Consider the following 19924-nt stretch of genomic DNA (forward strand, 5'->3'; position numbering starts at 1 on the left):
GAGACGAGTTCAAAAGTTCAGAGTCCCCACAATCATCAGTCTCTGTGCATCCTGATTCGCTGGGAGCAGATCCTTGAGACACTGATGGTTCAGCCGGCATCAGGGATTCGGGCAGTTGAGAACGAGGACGCAGTTGGTCCGCATGACGTCTGCAAATGGAACCATCTTCCAGGCGGACCTTGTACATCTTGGGTCCCAAGGTCTCTGCAATGACAGCAGGAAGCCAACGGGTGTTGGAAGCCCCATAAGATCGGGCCCATACCTTTTGTTGGGCTGTGAATCGGGGGAGCTCATTGTGTTGGACCATCTTGTCTTGGGACTGTAGTACATGTTCCTGGACTGTTTGAGGGCGGAGCATATCCAAAACAGTCCATGGCTGGCGCCCCAGAAGGAGTTCTGCTGGAGTTTTCCCAGTGGTTGCATGTGGTGTGTTTCTGTAAGCAGAAAGGAAGGAGTCCAGCTGCTGGGGTGACAGGGACTGTTGTTTTTACTTGCAGCCACTGTAGCTTTGAAATAGCGTTTGAAAGTCTGCACAAAGCGCTCTGCTTGACCATTTGTAGCCGGGTGGTAAGGTGCGGTCAACTTGTGCTTGATGTTGTGGGCAGTCAGGAAACGCTGAAACTCCTGACTGGTGAATTGTGCACCGTTGTCTGTGACGATTTCTCTGGGGTATCCAAACGTAGCAGCGAGATGTAACAGTATGGAAACAGTTGCCTTAGTCGTTGGCTGAGTAACAGGAATGACCTCAGGCCACTTTGAATGGGCGTCCACTATGATCAAGAAGGTGTGTCCTCTGATCGGGCCTGCAAAGTCCAAGTGTAGGCGAAACCAAGGAACCGTGGGCCAAGTCCAGGGCTGGACGCACCCTCGAGGAGGGTCTCTTGCCGTTTGTGCACATCCAGCACAAGCATTCACATATGTTGTGATATCTGAGTCTAGGTTTGGTCACCACACATAGCCTCTGGCCTTTTGTTTCATACGTGTGCTCCCGGGATGACCAGTATGTAGCAAGTCCAGAATGTGTCTCCGGAGGGTCTGTGGAATGATCACTCGGTCTCCCCATAAAACACAGTTGCCAGCCACAGTTAATTCCATACGCCTATGGAAATAAGGTTTCCATACTCCTGTGTGACAGTTGCAGGCCAACCGGAACGTACCCAGGAGAGTATGGTTTTCAGAAAGGTATCCTTGTTTGTATGGGCTGCTATCTCCCCAGAAGACAAGAAGGACAGGCTGGTGTAACGACAACTCTTGACCGGTGGAGAAGAGTCCATGGACCTCCCTGGCAGTCGGGACATAGCGTCCGCATTAGCATTGGCATCATGACCACGATACTGAATTTTGTAGCTGTATGCCCCCAAGAATAGGGCATAGCGTTGGAGGCAGGCCGCAGTAGTCTGGGAGATGCCTTTGTCAGGGCTAAAGATCTGAAGGAGTGGTTTATGGTCCGTCAGTATGGTGAATTCCCTACCATACAGGTAAAGATGAAACTTCTTAATTGCCCATATCAGCGCAAGAGCCTCTTTGTCAATGTGTGAGTAATTGCTTTCTGCTTTTGTCAAAGACCTGGAGGCAAATGCCACTGGTTTTTCTGACCCATCTGGTAAGATGTGAGATAGTACCGCCCCCAGACCATAGGGTGAGGCATCACAAGCCAAGGTGAGAGGCTTCTGGAGGTCATAGTGCACGAGCATGCGTGACGCCAACAGCTTCCGCTTAGAAACTTCAAAAGCACGTTGGCATGCAGCCGACCAGTCCCATCTGGAGTGTTTCTCCAAAAGCTTGTTCAACGGAAACAAGGTGTGTGCCAGATCTGGCAGGAATTTGTGGTAATAGTTCAGCAAGCCAAGGTATGATCGCAGCTGCTGGACGTTGGTTGGGGCTGGAGCTTTGACTAAAGCATCAACCTTGGCTTCCGTGGTGTGTATACCTTCTGCATCCACAAGGTGGCCACAAAACTCCAATTTAGGCACCATGAATTGGCATTTTGCTAAGTTCACTTTCAGACCCTGTTCTTGGAGTCTCGCCAACACAAGCTCCACATTCTGCTTGTGTTCCTGGTCGGTCCGTCCTGTAATGAGCATGTCATCTAGCAGGCACTGAGTGAAAGGAATGTCCGCCAAAATCTCATCCATTTTTCGTTGCCAAATGGCTGGGGCAGAGGCTACCCCAAACACCATCCGATTATATTGATACAGTCCCTTGTGGGTGTTGATGGTCAGAAACTTGCGGGAAGAAGGATGGACCTCAAACTGTAAATATGCTTGTTTGAGATCAAGCTTGGTAAACTTTTGACCTCCTGCAAGAGAGGCAAAAATGTCATCTACTCTGGGTAGGGGATACTGGTCTATTTCCAGTTGTGAGTTCAGTGCCATGCGGAAATCGCCACAAATGCGCAAGTCCCCATTCGCTTTCTTTACCGGTACAACTGGTGATGCCCACTCGCTGTGCTCTACCTTTGAGATGACACCTTGTTCCTCCAGCCGACTTAGTTCTGCTTCCACACCTGCTCGGAGTGCGAAAGGTACTGTCCGAGCTTTGAAGAACTTAGGCTGAGCGTTGGGTTTCAGCTTGAGTCTCACACAGTCATGCTTTATTTTTCCCAACTGGTCATCAAAAATCTTTGGGAACCGCTGCTTCAGGGACACCACCCATCCCTCATTATCTCCTAATGGAATGGTAACGGTGTTACAGGGACTTATGGCGATGTCTGGCATACCAAAGTGAGCAATCCAGTCTCTCCCGAATAGAGGGGGTCCCCCATTTTCTAGGATATATAATGGCAGTCTCTTTGTCTGACCCTTGTACAATACCTTTACTTTTGCGTAAGCCAGTGGGTGGAGTATCTGCTTTGAGTATGTCTGCAGTTTGATTGGTGTCATATGTCTTGGCCCCAACCACTGTCAGAAACACTGCTACTTGCCTGTTGTCTGGGATGGCATTTGCACTGAAATACTGTTCCAGTCTCTCAACCCAGGAACTCCAGGATGTCTGTTCTCCAAACTCACTTAATGTCCCGATTAATGACATTTTCCTGCTGGGATCTGTGATTGCTTTTATCCAGGTGACAATCCACAATGTCTTTGTCTCTCTCTCAGACTGATAGACACTTTGTAAATCCCATCCTCGTCGCCACTGTTATATCCTCTGTGTTGTGAGGGACACAAGACTCTGGTCTGGAACAATGGATGTTTATTCAGTACAGGAGGTACACTGCAACATGCATCTCAGGACATTACAGGTTATCTCTGCTTTCTACATGTGCTCTCTCTAAGATGGCTACTATGCCCCTTGACCCTTGTCATCACTGCTGGGTGGAGCCAGCCTTAAAGTGCCAGTACATGTGGAACCCTTCAGGTATAACAAGAGCCCCCCCCCCGACCTCGGGGTAAATCCTGTGTGAGAGCCCCCCATATTTTATTTCATCGCCCCATCTAGACCCTGTGTGAAGTTGTGGGAGGAGAGGAGAGGAGGAGTGTCATGGGACCCTTCATTATCACAAATGGCATCTGGAATCTGCTTGTTATGGAATACAGATTCCTTCTCCCCTCCTCTCCTCTCCTCAACTCTCCTCGCCACCCCTCTCCTCTCCTCTCCACCCCTCTCCTCTCCTCTCCTCTCCTCCCCTCCCCTCCCCTCCTCTCCTCTCCTCTCCTCTCCTCTCCACCCCTCTCCTCTCCTCCCCTCCCCTCCCCTCCTCTCCTCTCCTCTCCTCCCCTCCCCTCTCCTCTCCTCTCCTCCCCTCCCCTCTCCTCTCCTGTCCCCCCTCTTCTCTCTCCTCCCTTCTCCTCCTCTCCTCTCCTCAACTCTCCTCGCCACCCCTCTCCTCTCCTCCCCTCCCCTCCCCTCTCCTCTCTTCTCCTCCCCTCCCCTCCCCTCCCCTCTCCTCTCTTCTCCTCCCCTCCCCTCCCCTCCCTTCTCCTCTTCTGTCCCCCCTCTTCTCTCCCCTCCTCTCCCCTCCCCTCCTCTCCTCTCCTCTCCTCTCCTCCCCTCCCCTCTCCTCTCCTCTCCTCCCCTCTCCTCCCTTCTCCTCTTCTGTCCCCCCTCTTCTCTCTCCTCTCCTCTCCTCCTTTCCTCTTGTTCTGGTGTATTTTTATAGATGTTTCTCTATGTGATCTGCCTGTGTAGCTCTGAACTTCCTCTAATGGTTCCGTCCTTCTTGTGTTCCAGATATTCCACTTTTCATTCACAGCCTCCTATGTCATCTACAACATCCACACCAGGTAAGTGCCCCTCCTTCCTCCACACCAGGTAAGTGCCCCTCCTCCCTCCACACCAGGTAAGTGCCCCTCCTCCCTCCACACCAGGTAAGTGCCCCTCCTCCCTCCACACCAGGTAAGTGCCCCTCCTCCCCCTTTGCTGTCCCCGCCAGACGAGGCCCCGCCTCACTTTCATGTCTTTTCCTTAAAGGGAAGTTTGGGAGTTGAACCCCCCGGAGGTGGAGGATTCGGTGTTGCAGTACGCAGCGTGGGGCGTCCAGGGGCAGCAGCTGGTGAGTCAACTGTCGTTTCCTCTTGTCTGATGGAAGACTGGATCCCGCCAACTACCACCACATTGACCCCACCCCCAACATCACCCACAAACCCACCCCCAAGACCCCCGACAAACCCACCCCCAACATCTCCACAAACCCCCCCCCCAACATCCCCGACAAACCCACCCCCAACATCTCCCACAAACCCCCCCCAACAAGCCACACCCAACATCCCCGACAAACTCACCCCCAACATCCCCGACAAACCCACCCCCAACATCTCCCACAAACCCACCCCCAACATCTCCACAAACCCCCCCCCAACATCCCCGACAAACCCACCCCCAACATCTCCCACAAACCCCCCCCAACAAGCCACACCCAACATCCCCGACAAACTCACCCCCAACATCCCCGACAAACCCACCCCCAACATCTCCCACAAACCCACCCCCAACATCCCGACAAACCCACCCCCAACATCCCGACAAACCCACCCCCAACATCCCGACAAACCCACCCCCAACATCCCGACAAACCCACCCCCAACATCTCCCACAAACCCACCCCCAACATCCCGACAAACCCACCCCCAACATCCCGACAAACCCACCCCCAACATCCCCGACAAACCCACCCCCAACATCCCCGACAAACCACCCCCAACATCTCCACAAACCCACCCCCAAGACCCCCAACAAACCCACCCCCAACATCTCCACAAACCCACCCCAAACATATCCACAAACCCCCCCCCCAACCTCTGCCACAAACCCACCCCCAACATCCCCCACAAACCCACCCCCAACAAACCACCCCCAACATCCCCCACAAACCACCCCCAACATCTCCACAAACCCACCCCCAACATCTCCCACAAACCCACCCCCAACATCTCCTACAAACCCACCCCCAACATCTCCCACGAACCCACCCCCAACATCTCCCACAAACCCACCCCAACATCTCCGACAAACCAACCCCAACATCCCCGACAAACCAACCCCAACATCCCCGACAAACCCCCCCCCCAACATCTCTACAAACCCACCCCCAACATCTCCACAAACCACCCCCAACATGTCCCACAAACCCACCCCCAACATCCCCGAAAAACCACCCCCAACATCCCGACAAACCCACCCCCAACATCCCCGACAAACCCACCCCCAACATCTCCTACAAACCCACCCCCAACATCTCCCACAAACCCACCCCCAACATCTCCCACAAACCCACCCCAACATCTCCGACAAACCAACCCCAACATCCCCGACAAACCAAACCCAACATCCCCGACAAACCCCCCCCCCAACATCTCCACAAACCCACCCCCAACATCTCCACAAACCACCCCCAACATGTCCCACAAACCCACCCCCAACATCCCCGACAAACCACCCCCAACATCCCGACAAACCCACCCCCAACATCTCCCACAAACCCACCCCCAACATCCCGACAAACCCACCCCCAACATCCCGACAAACCCACCCCCAACATCTCCCACAAACCCACCCCCAACATCCCGACAAACCCACCCCCAACATCCCCGACAAACCCACCCCCAACATCCCCGACAAACCACCCCCAACATCTCCACAAACCCACCCCCAAGACCCCCAACAAACCCACCCCCAACATCTCCACAAACCCACCCCAAACATATCCACAAACCCCCCCCCAACCTCTCCCACAAACCCACCCCCAACATCCCCCACAAACCACCCCCAACATCTCCACAAACCCACCCCCAACATCCCTGACAAACCCACCCCCAACATCCCCCACAAACCCACCCCCAACATCTCCTACAAACCCACCCCCAACATCTCCCACAAACCCACCCCCAACATCTCCCACAAACCCACCCCAACATCTCCGACAAACCAACCCCAACATCCCCGACAAACCAACCCCAACATCCCCGACAAACCCCCCCCCCCAACATCTCCACAAACCCACCCCCAACATCTCCACAAACCACCCCCAACATCCCCGACAAACCACCCCCAACATCCCCGACAAACCACCCCCAACATCCAGACAAACCCACCCCCAACATCTCCACAAACCCACCCCCAACATCTCCTACAAACCCACCCCCAACATCTCCCACAAACCCACCCCAACATCTCCGGCAAACCAACCCCAACATCCCCGACAAACCAACCCCAACATCCCCGACAACCCCCCCCCCCCCAACATCTCCACAAACCCACCCCCAACATCTCCACAAACCACCCCCAACATGTCCCACAAACCCACCCCCAACATCCCCGACAAACCACCCCCAACATCCCGACAAACCCACCCCCAACATCCCTGACAAACCCACCCCCAACATCCCCGACAAACCCACCCCCAACATCCCCGACAAACCCACCCCCAACATCTCCACAAACCCACCCCAACATCTCCTACAAACCCACCCCCAACATCTCCTACAAACCCACCCCCAACCTCTCTGACAAACCCACCCCCAACATCTCCCACAAACCCACCCCCAACATCCCGACAAACCCACCCCCAACAAACCACCCCCAACATCTCCACAAACCCACCCCCAACATCTCCCACAAACCCACCCCCAACATCCCTGACAAACCCACCCCCAACATCTCCACAAACCCACCCCCAACATCTCCCACAAACCACCCCCAACATTTCCCACAAACCCAACCCCAACATCTCCACAAACCCACCCCCAACATCTTCCACAAACCCACCCCCAACATCTCCCACAAACCCACCCCCAACATCTCCCACAAACCCACCCCAACATCTCCACAAACCCACCCCCAACATCCCCGACAAACCCCACCCCCAACATCTCCCACAAACCCACCCCAACATCTCCACAAACCCACCCCCAACATCCCCGACAAACCCCACCCCCAACATCTCCCACAAACCCACCCCCAACATCTCCCACAAACCACCCCCAACATCTCCCACAAACCCACCCCCAACATCTCCCACAAACCCACCCCCAACATCCCCGACAAACCACCCCCAACATCCCCGACAAACCACACCCAACATCTCCACAAACCCACCCCAACATCTCCCACAAACCCACTCCCAACATCTCCACAAACCCACCCCCAACATCTCCGGCAAACCCACCCCCAACATGTCCACAAACCCACCCCCAACATGTCCACAAACCCACCCCCAACATCTCCCACAAACCCACCCCCAACATCTCCCGCAAACCACCCCAACATCTCCCACAAACCCCCCCCCCCCAACATCTCCTGCAAACCCACCCCCAACATCTCCACAAACCCACCCCAACGTCTCCACAAACCCACCCCCAACCTCTCCACAAACCCACCCCCAAGACCCCCGACAAACCACCCCCAACATCCCCGACAAACCCCCCCCCCAACATCTCCTGCAAACCCACCCCCAACATCTCCACAAACCCACCCCAACGTCTCCACAAACCCACCCCCAACATCTCCCACAAACCCACCCCCAACATCTCCCACAAACCCACCCCAACATCTCCGGCAAACCAACCCCAACATCCCCGACAAACCAACCCCAACATCTCCTACAAACCCACCCCCAACATCCCCGACAACCCCCCCCCCCCAACATCTCCCACAAACCCACCCCAACATCTCCGGCAAACCAACCCCAACATCCCCGACAAACCAACCCCAACATCCCCGACAACCCCCCCCCCCAACATCTCCACAAACCCACCCCAACGTCTCCACAAACCCACCCCCAACATCTCCCACAAACCCACCCCCAACATCTCCACAAACCCACCCCCAACCTCTCCACAAACCCACCCCCAACATCTCCCACAAACCCACCCCCAACGTCTCCACAAACCCACCCCCAACATCTCCCACAAACCCACCCCCAACATGAAAGTTATGATGATGATGAGGATGATGATGAGGAGGATGATGATGTGGATGAGGATGAGGAGGAGGATGATGATGATGAAGAGTATGAGGAGGAGGAGGAGGATGATGAGGAGGATGATGATGACGAGTATGAGGAGGATGAGGATAATGATGATGAGGAGGATGATGATGATGATGAGGAGGATGATGATGAGGACGATGACGAGTATGAGGAGGATGATGATGACGATGAGGAGGAGGATGATGAGGAGGATGATGAGGAGGATGATGATGACGAGTATGAGGAGGAGGAGGATGATGACGATGAGGAGGAGGAGGAAGTGACATTTCTGGCTCCTCTGTCCTTCAGATCTACATCTTTGAGAATAACATTTACTATCAGCCGGATGTGAAGAGCAGTTCTCTGAGGCTGACGTCTTCGGGGAAGGAGGGGATTATCTATAACGGCCTCTCTGATTGGTTGTATGAAGGTGAGTAACATTCCATCATTCATTAATTTGACCCAGGAGCTGACAATTCATGGAGAGGCCATGACAGCCCTGTTCTGTAATGGATGAAATCTGATACTGGGTCAGTAGTTGGAGGGTGTGGTATGGGCGGGGTCATTATGGGAGCTCATCATATATGATTGGAGGGTGTGGTATGGGCGGAGTCATGGGAGCTCATCATATATGATTGGAGGGTGTGGTATGGGTGGGTGGAGTCATTATGGGAGCTCATCATATATGATTGGAGGGTGTGGTATGGGCGGGGTCATAATGGGAGCTCATCATATATGATTGGAGGGTGTGGTATGGGCGGAGTCATTATGGGAGCTCATCATATATGATTGGAGGGTGTGATATGGGCGGAGTCATGGGAGCTCATCATATATGATTGGAGGGTGTGGTATGGGTGGAGTCATTATGGAAGCTCATCATATATGATTGGAGGGTGTGATATGGGCGGAGTCATTATGGGAGCTCATCATATATGATTGGAGGGTGTGGTATGGGTGGGTGGAGTCATCATATATGATTGGAGGGTGTGGCATGGGTGGGTGGAGCTCATCATATATGATTGGAGGGTGTGGTATGGGTGGGTGGACTCATCATATATGATTGGAGGGTGTGGTATGGGCGGAGTCATTATGGGAGCTCATCATATATGATTGGAGGGTGTGGTATGGGTGGAGTCATTATGGAAGCTCATCATATATGATTGGAGGGTGTGATATGGGCGGAGTCATTATGGGAGCTCATCATATATGATTGGAGGGTGTGGTATGGGTGGAGTCATTATGGAAGCTCATCATATATGATTGGAGGGTGTGGTATGGGTGGGTGGAGCTCATCATATATGATTGGAGGGTGTGGTATGGGTGGGTGGACTCATCATATATGATTGGAGGGTGTGGTATGGGCGGAGTCATTATGGGAGCTCATCATATATGATTGGAGGGTGTGGTATGGGTGGAGTCATTATGAAAGCTCATCATATATGATTGGAGGGTGTGGCATGGGTGGGTGGAGTCATCATATATGATTGGAGGGTGTGGTATGAGTGGGTGGAGTCATATATGATTGGAGGGTGTGGTATGGGTGGAGTCATTGTGGGAGCTCATCATATATGATTGGAGGGTGTGGTCATCATATATGATTGGAGGGTGTGGCATGGGTGGGTGGAGTCATCATATATGATTGGAGGGTGTGGTACGAGTGGGTGGAGTCATATATGATTGGAGGGTGTGGCATGGGTGGGTGGAGTTATCATATATGATCGGAGGGTGTGGTGTGGGTGGAGTCATATATGATTGGAGGATGTGGTATGGGTGGAGTCATTATGGGAGCTCATCATATATGATTGGAGGGTGTGGTATGGGTGGGTGGAGTCATATATGATTGGAGGGTGTGGCATGGGTGGAGTCATTATGGGAGCTCATCATATATGATTGGAGGGTGTGGCATGGGTGGAGTCATTATGGGAGCTCATCATATATGATTGGAGGGTGTGGTATGGGTGGGTGGAGTCATCATATATGATTGGAGGGTGTGGTATGGGTGGGTGGAGTCATCATATATGATTGGAGGGTGTGGTATGGGTGGGTGGAGTCATCATATATGATTGGAGGGGTGGTATGGGTGGGTGGAGTCATCATATATGATTGGAGGGGTTGGTATGGGTGGGTGGAGTCATCATATATGATTGGAGGGGGTGGTATGGGTGGGTGGAGTCATATATGATTGGAGGGTGTGGTATGGGTGGGTGGAGTCATATATGATTGGAGGGTGTGGTATGGGTGGGTGGAGTCATCATATATGATTGAAGGGTGTGGTATGGGTGGGTGGAGTCATCATATATGATTGGAGGGGTTGGTATGGGTGGGTGGAGTCATCATATATGATTGGAGTGGGTGGTATGGGTGGGTGGAGTCATATGATTGGAGGGTGTGGCATGGGTGGGTGGAGTCATCATATATGATTGAAGGGTGTGGTATGGGTGGGTGGAGTCATCATATATGATTGGAGGGGTTGGTATGGGTGGGTGGAGTCATCATATATGATTGGAGGGTGTGGTATGGGTGGGTGGAGTCATATATGATTGGAGTGGGTGGTATGGGTGGGTGGAGTCATATGATTGGAGGGTGTGGCATGGGTGGGTGGAGTCATCATATATGATTGGAGGGTGTGGTATGGGTGGGTGGAGTCATCATATATGATTGGAGGGTGTGGTATGGGTGGGTGGAGTCATCATATATGATTGGAGGGTGTGGTATGGGTGGGCGGAGTCATATATGATTGGAGGGGGTGGGTGGAGTCATATGATTGGAGGGTGTGGCATGGGTGGGTGGAGTCATCATATATGATTGGAGGGTGTGGTGTGGGTGGGTGGAGTCATATATGATTGGAGGGGGTGGGTGGAGTCATATATGATTGGAGGGGGTGGGCGGAGTCATCCTATGATCTGTGTTGTCTCTTCTGTCTCAGAGGAATTGCTGAAGACCCACGTCGCCCATTGGTGGTCTCCGGATGGCGAGCGATTGGCGTTCCTGACGATCAATGACAGTCTGGTGCCCAATATGATCATCCCTCAGTACACCGGCAGCCTCTACCCCCCCCGCAAAACAGTTCCCGTACCCCAAGGTACAAATGGGAGGGGCAAACCATTCCTATGGGGGAGGGGCTATGAATACAGTTCCCGTCCCCCGAGGCACAGGGGGGAGGGGCTCCAGAGAGGAATAAACCATTATGGGCGGAGTATTGTCCACTCCTGAGGCTGTGGCCCTGTTGGTGACCCCGGTGTCTCCTCTTCTTCTGCAGGCCGGACAAACAAACCCCACGGTGAAGTTATTTGTGGCCAATCTGTACGGACCGACCCACACGCTGGAGCTGATGCCACCGGAGAGCCTCCGATCCAGGTACTTACCTCACCTGTGGGTGGGGGGATGGTACAGAGCTTGGTGGGCATTTATAGGGAACATTTCCTCTGTAGCTTGATCGGTGGGGGGATGGTGGTGGATTAGATCGGTAGGTGGGGGGATGGTGGTGGATTGGATCGGTAGGTGGGGGGATGGTGGTGGATTGGATCGGTAGGTGGGGGGATGGTGGTGGATTGGATCGGTAGGTGGGGGGATGGTGGTGGATTGGATCGGTAGGTGGGGGGATGGTGGTGGATTGGATCGGTAGGTGGGGGTATGGTGGTGGATTGGATCGGTAGGTGGGGGGGGTGGTGGATTGGATCGGTAGGTGGGGGGTGGTGGTGGATTGGATCGGTAGGTGGGGGATGGTGGATTGGATCGGTAGGTGGGGGGATGGTGGTGGATTGGTAGGTGGGGGGATGGTGGTGGATTGGATCGGTAGGTGGGGGGGATGGTGGTGGATTGGATCGGTAGGTGGGGGGATGGTGGTGGATTGGATCGGTAGGTGGGGGGATGGTGGTGGATTGGATCAGTAGGTGGGGGGATGGTGGTGGATTGGTAGGTGGGGGGATGGTGGTGGATTGGTAGGTGGGGGGATGGTGGTGGATTGGATTGGTAGGTGGGCGGATGGTGGTGGATTGGATCGGTAGGTGGGGGGATGGCGGTAGATTGGATCGGTAGGTGGGGGGATGGCGGTAGATTGGATCGGTAGGTGGCGGATGGTGGTGGATTGGATCGGTAGGTGGGGGGGTGGTGGTGGATTGGATCGGTAGGTGGGGGGATGGTGGTGGATTGGATCGGTAGGTGGGGGGATGGTGGTGGATTGGATCGTAGGTGGGGGGATGGTGGTGGATTGGATCGGTAGGTGGGGGGATGGTGGTAGATTGGATCGGTAGGTGGGGGGATGGTGGTGGATTGGATCAGTAGGTGGGGGGATGGTGGTAGATTGGATCGGTAGGTGGGCGGATGGTGGTGGATTGGATCGGTAGGTGGGGGGATGGTGGTGGATTGGATTGGTAGGTGGGGGGATGGTGGATTGGATCGGTAGGTGGGGGGATGGTGGTGGATTGGATCGGTAGGTGGGGGGATGGTGGTGGATTGGATCGGTAGGTGGGGGGATGGTGGTGGATTGGATCGGTAGGTGGGGGGATGGTGGTGGATTGGATCGGTAGGTGGGGGGATGGTGGTGGATTGGATCGGTAGGTGGGGGGATGGTGGTAGATTGGATCGGTAGGTGGGGGGATGGCAGTGGATTGGATTGGTAGGTGGGGGGATGGTGGTGGATTGGATCGGTAGGTGGGGGGATGGTGGTGGATTGGATCGGTAGGTGGGGGGGTGGTGGATTGGATTGGTAGGTGGGGGGATGGTGGTGGATTGGATCAGTAGGTGGGGGATGGTGGTGGATTGGATCGGTAGGTGGGGGGATGGTGGTGGATTGGATCGGTAGGTGGGGGGATGGTGGTGGATTGGATCGGTAGGTGGGGGGATGGTGGTGGATTGGATCGGTAGGTGGGGGGATGGTGGTGGAATGGATCGGTAGGTGGGGGGATGGTGGTGGATTGGATCGGTAGGTGGGGGGGTGGTGGATTGGATCGGTAGGTGGGGGGATGGTGGTGGATTGGATCGGTAGGTGGGGGGATGGTGGTGGATTGGATCGGTAGGTGGGGGGATGGTGGTGGATTGGATCGGTAGGTGGGGGATGGTGGTAGATTGGATCGGTAGGTGGGGGGATGGTGGTGGATTGGATCGGTAGGTGGGGGGGTGGTGGATTGGATCGGTAGGTGGGGGGGTGGTGGATTGGATCGGTAGGTGGGCGGATGGTGGTGGATCGGATCGGTAGGTGGGGGGGTGGTGGTGGATTGGATCGGTAGGTGGGGGGATGGTGGTGGATTGGATCGGTAGGTGGGGGATGGTGGTGGATTGGATCGGTAGGTGGGGGATGGTGGTAGATTGGATCGGTAGGTGGGGGGATGGTGGTGGATTGGATCGGTAGGTGGGGGGATGGTGGTGGATTGGATCGGTAGGTGGGCGGATGGTGGTGGATTGGATCGGTAGGTGGGGGGATGGTGGTGGATTGGATCGGTAGGTGGGGGATGGTGGTGGATTGGATCGGTAGGTGGGGGGATGGTGGTGGATTGGATCGGTAGGTGGGGGGATGGTGGTGGATTGGATCGGTAGGTGGGGGGGGTGGTGGATTGGATCGGTAGGTGGGGGGGTGGTGGATTGGATCGGTAGGTGGGCGGATGGTGGTGGATCGGATCGGTAGGTGGGGGGATGGTGGTGGATTGGATCGGTAGGTGGGGGATGGTGGTGGATTGGATCGGTAGGTGGGGGGATGGTGGTGGATTGGATTGGTAGGTGGGGGATGGTGGTGGATTGGATCGGTAGGTGGGGGGATGGTGGTGGATTGGATTGGTAGGTGGGGGGATGGTGGTGGATTGGATCGGTAGGTGGGGGGATGGTGGTGGATTGGATCGGTAGGTGGGGGGATGGTGGTGGATTGGATCGGTAGGTGGGGGGATGGTGGTGGATTGGTAGGTGGGGGGATGGTGGTGGATTGGATCGGTAGGTGGGCGGATGGTGGTGGATTGGATCGGTAGGTGGGGGGGTGGTGGATTGGATCGGTAGGTGGGGGGGGTGGTGGATTGGATCGGTAGGTGGGGGATGGTGGTGGATTGGATCGGTAGGTGGGGGGATGGTGGTAGATTGGATCGGTAGGTGGGCGGATGGTGGTGGATTGGATCGGTAGGTGGGCGGATGGTGGTGGATCGGATCGGTAGGTGGGGGGATGGTGGTGGATTGGATCGGTAGGTGGGGGGATGGTGGTGGATTGGATCGGTAGGTGGGGGGATGGTGGTGGATTGGATCGGTAGGTGGGGGGGTGGTGGTGGATTGGATCGGTAGGTGGGGGGATGGTGGTGGATTGGATCGGTAGGTGGGGGATGGTGGTGGATTGGATCGGTAGGTGGGGGATGGTGGTAGATTGGATCGGTAGGTGGGGGGATGGTGGTGGATTGGATCGGTAGGTGGGGGGATGGTGGTGGATTGGATCGGTAGGTGGGGGGATGGTGGTAGATTGGATCGGTAGGTGGGGGGATGGTGGTGGATTGGATCGGTAGGTGGGGGATGGTGGTGGATTGGATCGGTAGGTGGGGGGATGGTGGATTGGATCGGTAGGTGGGGGGATGGTGGTGGATTGGATCGGTAGGTGGGGGGATGGTGGTGGATCGGTAGGTGGGGGGATGGTGGTGGATTGGATCGGTAGGTGGGGGGATGGTGGTGGATCGGTAGGTGGGGGGATGGTGGTGGATTGGATCGGTAGGTGGGGGGATGGTGGTGGATTGGATCGGTAGGTGGGCGGATGGTGGTGGATTGGATCGGTAGGTGGGGGGATGGTGGTGGATTGGATTGGTAGGTGGGGGGATGGTGGTGGATTGGTAGGTGGGGGGATGGTGGTGGATTGGATCGGTAGGTGGGGGGATGGTGGTGGATTGGATCGGTAGGTGGGGGGATGGTGGTGGATTGGATCGGTAGGTGGGCGGATGGTGGTGGATTGGATCGGTAGGTGGGGGGATGGTGGTGGATTGGATCGGTAGGTGGGGGGATGGTGGTGGATTGGATCGGTAGGTGGGGGGATGGTGGTGGATTGGTAGGTGGGGGGATGGCAGTGGATTGGATCGGTAGGTGGGGGGATGGTGGTGGATTGGATCGGTAGGTGGGGGGATGGTGGTGGATTGGATCGGTAGGTGGGGGGATGGTGGTGGATTGGATCGGTAGGTGGGGGGATGGTGGTGGATTGGATCGGTAGGTGGGGGGATGGTGGTGGATTGGTTTGGTAGGTGGGGGGGTGGTGGTGGATTGGATCGGTAGGTGGGGGGATGGTGGTGGATTGGATCGGTAGGTGGATTGGATCGGTAGGTGGGGGGATGGTGGTGGATTGGATCGGTAGGTGGGGGGATGGTGGTGGATTGGATCGGTAGGTGGGGGGATGGTGGTGGATTGGATCGGTAGGTGGGGGGATGGTGGTGGATTGGATCGGTAGGTGGGGGGATGGTGGTGGATTGGATCGGTAGGTGGGGGATGGTGGTGGATTGGATCGGTAGGTGGGCGGATGGTGGTGGATTGGTTTGGTAGGTGGGGGGATGGTGGTGGATTGGATCGGTAGGTGGGGGGATGGTGGTGGATTGGATCGGTAGGTGGATTGGATCGGTAGGTGGGGGATGGTGGTGGATTGGATCGGTAGGTGGGCGGATGGTGGTGGATTGGATCGGTAGGTGGGGGGATGGTGGTGGATTGGATCGGTAGGTGGGGGGATGGTGGTGGATTGGATCGGTAGGTGGGGGGATGGTGGTGGATTGGATCGGTAGGTGGGGGGATGGTGGTGGATTGGATCGGTAGGTGGGGGGATGGTGGATTGGATCGGTAGGTGGATTGGATCGGTAGGTGGATTGGATCGGTAGGTGGGGGATGGTGGTGGATTGGATCGGTAGGTGGGGGGATGGTGGTGGATTGGATCGGTAGGTGGGGGGATGGTGGATTGGATCGGTAGGTGGGGGGATGGTGGTGGATCGGTAGGTGGGTGGATGGTGGTGGATTGGATCGGTAGGTGGGTGGATGGTGGTGGATTGGATCGGTAGGTGGGGGGATGGTGGTGGATTGGATCGGTAGGTGGATTGGATCGGTAGGTGGGGGGATGGTGGTGGATTGGATCGGTAGGTGGGGGGATGGTGGTGGATTGGATCGGTAGGTGGGGGGATGGTGGTGGATTGGATCGGTAGGTGGGGGGATGGTGGTGGATTAGATCGGTAGGTGGGGGGATGGTGGTGGATTGGATCGGTAGGTGGGGGGATGGTGGTGGATTGGATCGGTAGGTGGGGGGATGGTGGTGGATTGGATCGGTAGGTGGGGGGATGGTGGTGGATTGGATCGGTAGGTGGGGGGATGGTGGTGGATCGGTAGGTGGGGGGATGGTGGTGGATTGGATCGGTAGGTGGGCGGATGGTGGTGGATTGGATCGGTAGGTGGGGGGATGGTGGTGGATTGGATTGGTAGGTGGGGGGATGGTGGTGGATTGGATTGGTAGGTGGGGGGATGGTGGTGGATTGGTAGGTGGGGGGATGGTGGATTGGATCGGTAGGTGGGGGGATGGTGGTGGATTGGATCGGTAGGTGGGGGGATGGTGGTGGATTGGTAGGTGGGGGATGGTGGATTGGATCGGTAGGTGGGGGGATGGTGGTGGATTGGATTGGTAGGTGGGGGGATGGTGGTGGATTGGTAGGTGGGGGATGGTGGATTGGATCGGTAGGTGGGGGGATGGTGGTGGATTGGATCGGTAGGTGGGTGGATGGTGGTGGATTGGATCGGTAGGTGGGGGGATGGTGGTGGATTGGATCGGTAGGTGGGGGGATGGTGGTGGATTGGATCGGTAGGTGGGGGGATGGTGGTGGATTGGATCGGTAGGTGGGGGGATGGTGGTGGATTGGATCGGTAGGTGGGCGGATGGTGGTGGATTGGATCGGTAGGTGGGGGGATGGTGGTGGATTGGATCGGTAGGTGGGGGGATGGTGGTGGATTGGATCGGTAGGTGGGGGGATGGTGGTGGATTGGATCGGTAGGTGGGGGGATGGTGGTGGATTGGATCGGTAGGTGGGGGGATGGTGGTGGATTGGATCGGTAGGTGGGGGGATGGTGGTGGATTGGATTGGTAGGTGGGGGATGGTGGTGGATTGGATCGGTAGGTGGGGGGATGGTGGTGGATTGGTTTGGTAGGTGGGGGGATGGTGGTGGATTGGATCGGTAGGTGGGGGGATGGTGGTGGATTGGATCGGTAGGTGGGGGATGGTGGTGGATTGGTTTGGTAGGTGGGGGGTGGTGGTGGATTGGATCGGTAGGTGGGGGGATGGTGGTGGATTGGATCGGTAGGTGGATTGGATCGGTAGGTGGGGGGATGGTGGTGGATTGGATCGGTAGGTGGGGGGATGGTGGTGGATTGGATCGGTAGGTGGGGGATGGTGGATTGGATCGGTAGGTGGATTGGATCGGTAGGTGGATTGGATCGGTAGGTGGGGGATGGTGGTGGATTGGATCGGTAGGTGGGGGGATGGTGGTGGATTGGATCGGTAGGTGGGGGGATGGTGGTGGATTGGATCGGTAGGTGGATTGGATCGGTAGGTGGGGGGATGGTGGTGGATTGGTAGGTGGGGGGATGGTGGTGGATTGGATCGGTAGGTGGGGGGATGGTGGTGGATTGGATTGGTAGGTGGGGGGATGGTGGTGGATTGGATCGGTAGGTGGGGGGATGGTGGTGGATTGGATTGGTAGGTGGGGGGATGGTGGTGGATTGGATCGGTAGGTGGGGGGATGGTGGTGGATTGGATCGGTAGGTGGGGGATGGTGGTGGATTGGATCGGTAGGTGGGGGGATGGTGGTGGATTGGATCGGTAGGTGGGGGATGGTGGTAGATTGGATCGGTAGGTGGGGGGATGGTGGTGGATTGGATCGGTAGGTGGGGGGATGGTGGTGGATTGGATCGGTAGGTGGGTGGATGGCGGTGGATTGGATCGTTAGGTGGGGGATGGTGGTGGATTGGATCGGTAGGTGGGCGGATGGTGGTGGATTGGTTTGGTAGGTGGGGGGATGGTGGTGGATTGGATCGGTAGGTGGGGGATGGTGGATTGGATCGGTAGGTGGGGGATGGTGGTGGATTGGATCGGTAGGTGGGGGGATGGTGGTGGATTGGATCGGTAGGTGGATTGGATCGGTAGGTGGGGGATGGTGGTGGATTGGATCGGTAGGTGGGGGGGATGGTGGTGGATTGGATCGGTAGGTGGGGGGATGGTGGTGGATTGGATCGGTAGGTGGGGGGATGGTGGTAGATTGGATCGGTAGGTGGGCGGATGGTGGTGGATTGGATCGGTAGGTGGGGGATGGTGGATTGGATCGGTAGGTGGATTGGATCGGTAGGTGGATTGGATCGGTAGGTGGGGGATGGTGGTGGATTGGATCGGTAGGTGGGGGGATGGTGGTGGATTGGATCGGTAGGTGGGGGGATGGTGGTGGATTGGATTGGTAGGTGGGGGATGGTGGTGGATTGGATCGGTAGGTGGGGGGATGGTGGTGGATTGGTTTGGTAGGTGGGGGGATGGTGGTGGATTGGATCGGTAGGTGGGGGGATGGTGGTGGATTGGATCGGTAGGTGGGGGGATGGTGGTGGATTGGTTTGGTAGGTGGGGGGGTGGTGGTGGATTGGATCGGTAGGTGGGGGGATGGTGGTGGATTGGATCGGTAGGTGGATTGGATCGGTAGGTGGGGGGATGGTGGTGGATTGGATCGGTAGGTGGGGGGATGGTGGTGGATTGGATCGGTAGGTGGGGGATGGTGGATTGGATCGGTAGGTGGATTGGATCGGTAGGTGGATTGGATCGGTAGGTGGGGGATGGTGGTGGATTGGATCGGTAGGTGGGGGGATGGTGGTGGATTGGATCGGTAGGTGGATTGGATCGGTAGGTGGGGGGATGGTGGTGGATTGGTAGGTGGGGGGATGGTGGTGGATTGGATCGGTAGGTGGGGGGATGGTGGTGGATTGGATCGGTAGGTGGGGGATGGTGGTGGATTGGATCGGTAGGTGGGCGGATGGTGGTGGATTGGTTTGGTAGGTGGGGGGATGGTGGTGGATTGGATCGGTAGGTGGGGGGATGGTGGTGGATTGGATCGGTAGGTGGATTGGATCGGTAGGTGGGGGATGGTGGTGGATTGGATCGGTAGGTGGGCGGATGGTGGTGGATTGGATCGGTAGGTGGGGGGATGGTGGTGGATTGGATCGGTAGGTGGGGGGATGGTGGTGGATTGGATCGGTAGGTGGGGGGATGGTGGTGGATTGGATCGGTAGGTGGGGGATGGTGGATTGGATCGGTAGGTGGATTGGATCGGTAGGTGGATTGGATCGGTAGGTGGGGGATGGTGGTGGATTGGATCGGTAGGTGGGGGGATGGTGGTGGATTGGATCGGTAGGTGGGGGGATGGTGGTGGATTGGATCGGTAGGTGGGGGGATGGTGGTGGATTGGATCGGTAGGTGGATTGGATCGGTAGGTGGGGGGATGGTGGTGGATTGGATCGGTAGGTGGGGGGATGGTGGTGGATTGGATCGGTAGGTGGGGGGATGG

The 19924-nt window shown here is 56.3% G+C and overlaps 1 protein-coding gene across 1 annotated transcript in view; it reads left to right on the forward strand.

The window, feature by feature from the left end:
- DPP10 (dipeptidyl peptidase like 10) overlaps nucleotides 1-19924 on the forward strand; it is a 122329-nt gene that overhangs the window by 43880 nt on the left and 58525 nt on the right. The window contains 6 exon segments of the mRNA XM_040358357.1: nucleotides 4171-4223; nucleotides 4411-4492; nucleotides 8714-8834; nucleotides 11331-11455; nucleotides 11457-11486; nucleotides 11664-11761. Coding sequence (XP_040214291.1) covers nucleotides 4171-4223; nucleotides 4411-4492; nucleotides 8714-8834; nucleotides 11331-11455; nucleotides 11457-11486; nucleotides 11664-11761 — 509 coding nt within the window.

This window comes from Rana temporaria, chromosome 6, assembly GCF_905171775.1.
Source record: "Rana temporaria chromosome 6, aRanTem1.1, whole genome shotgun sequence".
NCBI classification, from domain to species: Eukaryota; Metazoa; Chordata; class Amphibia; order Anura; family Ranidae; genus Rana; species Rana temporaria.